At 33.3% G+C, this 4366-nt stretch overlaps 1 protein-coding gene across 2 annotated transcripts in view; it reads right to left on the bottom strand.

The window, feature by feature from the left end:
* The window catches only part of LOC106474886 (protein Wnt-11-like), a 25723-nt gene that overhangs the window by 3372 nt on the left and 17985 nt on the right, over window positions 1-4366 (bottom strand). For both annotated transcript variants that reach the window (XM_022380146.1, XM_013935585.2), the window contains exons 3-4: window positions 3325-3602; window positions 1429-1721 (exon numbers count right to left, since the gene is read on the bottom strand). In XM_022380146.1, the coding sequence (XP_022235854.1) occupies window positions 1429-1721; window positions 3325-3602 (571 nt within the window). The remainder of the gene's footprint in view (window positions 1-1428; window positions 1722-3324; window positions 3603-4366) is intronic.

The raw sequence follows: 4366 nt of genomic DNA, 5'->3' as shown, positions 1-4366 counted from the left end.
GTGACTGTGGAAATTCTGTGTATTACAAAATTGTATCGAGAAAGGATAAACTAGTTTTAAATAAGAAAAGACTTGTATCACTGAAGTTCCTCTGAAAGAATTTATACCAGAAAATAGCAAACGAGAAGATACGCAACAATATTCAGAACAAAGATCTACCCTGAAATACTGCCTGCGGTAAATGTGTCCACTCTAAACGTGAAGATATGTCCGTGTATTGTTTTATTGCTAAGAAAAAGTCATAAAACCACAATTTAGTAGATGGCATGGGAAGAATGTTTTATCACCCAAGGTTTCCTGCGTTCTTTATCAAGTGAATCTACAGACTTTCTCATCATTACGTGATAGAGACAACGTTGAAAGTTGTTTTTTAGACTTTTAGCATATCGGTATTAGTAATTTAATTAATTTTGCTACAAGAAGATAAAGAGACAACAGTAAGACTGATCAATCTCGATAGAGCATGTGACAATGCCCTCTTGTGGGAAATACCAATTAAACATCCGAAACTATTAGCATATTAGCAATCTGGCTTAAATGGGCTGCTCCTGCCTGTTTTTAAAAGTGGAACGACGTTTCGGTATGCCTTCTTCGTATTTGTGTATTATTTTTAGAAATATACAATAGAGTTACCGAAAAGGAAGGTTGACACCCGAACACCCTCCCAACAGTATTTCTCCTGGTTAGTGATCTGGAACAAATCCAGCTGAGAAGCCCAATAAAAATCTACCACTTATCATTCATACCAAAGATTTCTAAGGGAGCAATTAAACATGCGCACATATGCTCGCGCGTAACACTGAAAATTCAATATACGAATTTTCTTTGATATAAAAGTTTAATCTGATTGTTTTCTCAAAAAATAAATAAACAAATGACAGTGATTAAAAGGCAAATTCTTACAATACCTTACGTCGTCTCTATGGTTATGTCTTTATAGATTATACATACGCAAAATAGGTCATCAGAATGCGCCATTCCAGATTTAAACTTCAAAACTTTTTCAAGGAAGGCCTCGGACTTCACCAGCAAGATGAAAAGAGCTCCATTGACACCCTCCCCCATGCGTAACCCACATTTACGACTAGTTACGCCCCTATTGTTTAAACCCAACAGAAATCACTCCCACCTACTGTTACAGAAAAATAAAAAAGACAGGTTTTTTTTTTTTTCAGCTACACTGAGTGATATTACTATCTTATGAAAAAATGCTAAGTCAATTTATACACAAACAGATTTGGACCACTAACACAGCAACAAAAGTTATTTGAATCCGATATCACTAATGTAATTTGTAAAACAGAAAAAGAAAGTGCTAATTAGTACAAAATACTTTTGGTGATTAGTTTAGTGATTATATAATCATCTCGTACGACGCTAAACTTTGTTCTCTAGCGACAGGTATAATGCACTGTAATAACAACTTACCGCCCTCTAGTGCCTAAAGATCCAACTTTCGGATTAGGTAGGCAATAATCTGGAGATTTGGTGACGAAGATGAGATCATCTTTTCCGTAAATCCCCATTTGACTGTTAGCTGGTATAAGTTTTAGGCGCTTTCCTCTCCACTGACTGTCTACTTCAGTGGCAATATAATATTTCCTTTTTAGAAAATCGGAAACTTCTAAAAGTTTAGGCAAAGCCTTCCAACATGTTTTGATATTACAAGAACCAGATACACCATGACACTTACACTGCGTAATTACGCTGATGCGTATTACCTATTAAAAAAAAAAGATCTGATCAGTATAAAATGAAGCATGAATTGTCTACATCCTTAACTTTTTCATTGTATTTGTGTAGCAGGTATAGAAAGTAAAACGAAAATGTTAACACAAATAGTTGTATAAACATTGAGTATGTAATTACAAATCTGTTAACTAACTGAATAATAAAAATCAAGGATCTTAAGCTTATTTCTACTCAGAATTCACAGTGACTAAAACTGACGTTTTACAATCATTCCGATAGAGATAGAATGTTCAACCTGAACAATGCTTTATGTGCACCTGAGCTAAGCGGCTGGATCAGCCTAATTTTTAATGGAGGATAGCTAATCAGTTAGCAACAATCGTTGTTACAAGGGCTTTTATTGCATATGACTATAAAAACTGGGGGTTGTTTCAATGTTATTTTTATAAAGTTACACGATAAGAAAAACTATTTTTCCCCCTAACTTAATTTACTTTCCAAATGTCACATAAACCAATCACTTTAAAGAGAAATGGTTAACTGCCTAATAAATCAAATCATTGTGTCTTGTTTTACAGATGTTTTCCTGGAAGCTATTATTTCAATCTATATTTCATTCACTGTTATATTCATTTCATTGTTTATCCTGTATTCTACCTAGACTTGTTATTGTAGAAAATTAGAACGGTACCATGTGTTCTATCCTATCTTAGTGTTAAACAAACTTAAAAAAACTGTATCTTGTTTTTTTTGGTTTTTTGGATATGCAATTTTTAACAAGTGTTTTAAATTTTACGACTTATTTTTACAAAACTTTTAGTATATTTCACTACCAATTTAAATTGTATCATAAAATAAAACAGTTAGAATATTATACTGTGTTTCATTACATCTTATTGTTACATATATTTAAAATATTACACTGTGTTCAACTACATCTTACTGTTAAACATTTAAAATATTATACTTTGTTCCTTTACATTTTATTTAACGCATATTTTGAATGTTACGTAGCGCATTCTACTTATCTCATATCCGTATTAGATATGTTTAGAATTTTATTTGTTTTTCATATTACCGTATATATATAGTCGTGTAATAGTCGAATTTTTGTTGCCATTTTTAGGCTATAATTCAGGGGTCGACTTTTACACGAGAGGTTGAAATGCATGCTCAGTAAGAGTCCTCAAAACATGAAACAAAACCCCAACTGATACAAAAGACAGTAAATAAAATATTAATTCTAATATTTTATTTATAAAAAAGGTAAACATGAAAGCTGATATATTATCTTAACCGAGTCCCTGTTGGTAGAGTTAAGTGTTTTCGTTTGTTTTCACAGGTTTTCGGTATAAAGTATGACCTGTTCTGGGGTGAGAAATTGCTCTGGTAAAAAACTAGATCGACATTTATACGAGATATATGAAAAATTAAGATTTTTTTGGTCAAAAATCACGGGTCGACTATTACACGAGTTTATACGGTATTTCTTCCTCAAACTGAAAGATTTTTATTCTTTGTTTAAAGGATTATTTTATGATCTCTTCCAATCAAACGTTTTTTGTTGTTGGTTTTTGAGTTAACTAATTCTATTGTTCTCACTGTTTACACTTGTTCTTGTGGTTTACTCACCCTCCGTCCCACTTTGTTGTTATGTCTGTTCATGATCCCCTCTGTCGCTTGTAGCAGCTTCTTCTGCCTCCAAGGCTTATCACAGAATGAACGAGCGAACTTAAGACCGTAACGTAGGTTGTCAGCACAGCCTCCCCACTTAAAATCTCCATTGGGTGCCTCTCGCGACACGCGTCCACATCCACAGGAGAGGAGAGACCCCGCGCTGCAAGCTCGTGCTATGGTGTGGCCAACAGCAGCGGAAGTCAAGGCGAACACAAAAGATTGTTCTCTTGAACCTAAAAAATAACAAAATTAACGAACCAATTTATCATAATACGATCCGATACATTCCAATAGCCATTAGAACCAACTCTTTTTTTTCTCACTCTCTCTTCGGGTGAGGTAAGTTAAAAGTATATAATCTATACGACCTCTATCTAATTAATTATTCGCTAGCTGCAGAGCCTCAATGAGTATAAAAGATGCTTACAAGTGAAAATGCCTATTCTATAAATCGCATTACGTTGTTAAATAGTACTTATTTTAGACAATATTCTAAAGATAGGAAAGACAGCAATCCACATAATCTTGTAGAAACGTTGTACATTTATAAAAAAAAAAAATATTTATTCACTATTTAAGCTAAAATGTTTTCTAAAAATTGGGTTCCCTCGTCATCAAATATAGTCTGAGTTAACAATTCCAGAACTGCTGTTTATTTACTGTCGACATTTTCTAAAGAAGTAATCTTTACTCTTGTATGGAATTTGAAAACATATTGAACAGACGAGAAAAGTAGTAGTAAAAACAATTAGTCCTAACCAATATTTGGAGATCAAGAATAAATAGTCCCAACCAATATTTTGACACCCGAAACAGATAGTTCCAATCAATATTTTGACACCAAGAACAGATAGTTCCAATCAATATTTTGACACCCGAAACAGATAGTTCCAATCAATATTTTAACACCAAGAAAGACTGTTCCAATCAATATTTTGACACCCGAAACAGATAGTTCCAATCAATATTTTAACACCAAGAAAGACTGTTCCAATCA

Source organism: Limulus polyphemus, unplaced genomic scaffold (assembly GCF_000517525.1).
Source record: "Limulus polyphemus unplaced genomic scaffold, Limulus_polyphemus-2.1.2 Scaffold143, whole genome shotgun sequence".
Lineage (NCBI taxonomy): Eukaryota > Metazoa > Arthropoda > Merostomata > Xiphosura > Limulidae > Limulus > Limulus polyphemus.
The sequence above is the reverse complement of the archived record's forward strand: the minus strand, read 5'-3'. Positions and strand labels throughout refer to the sequence as shown.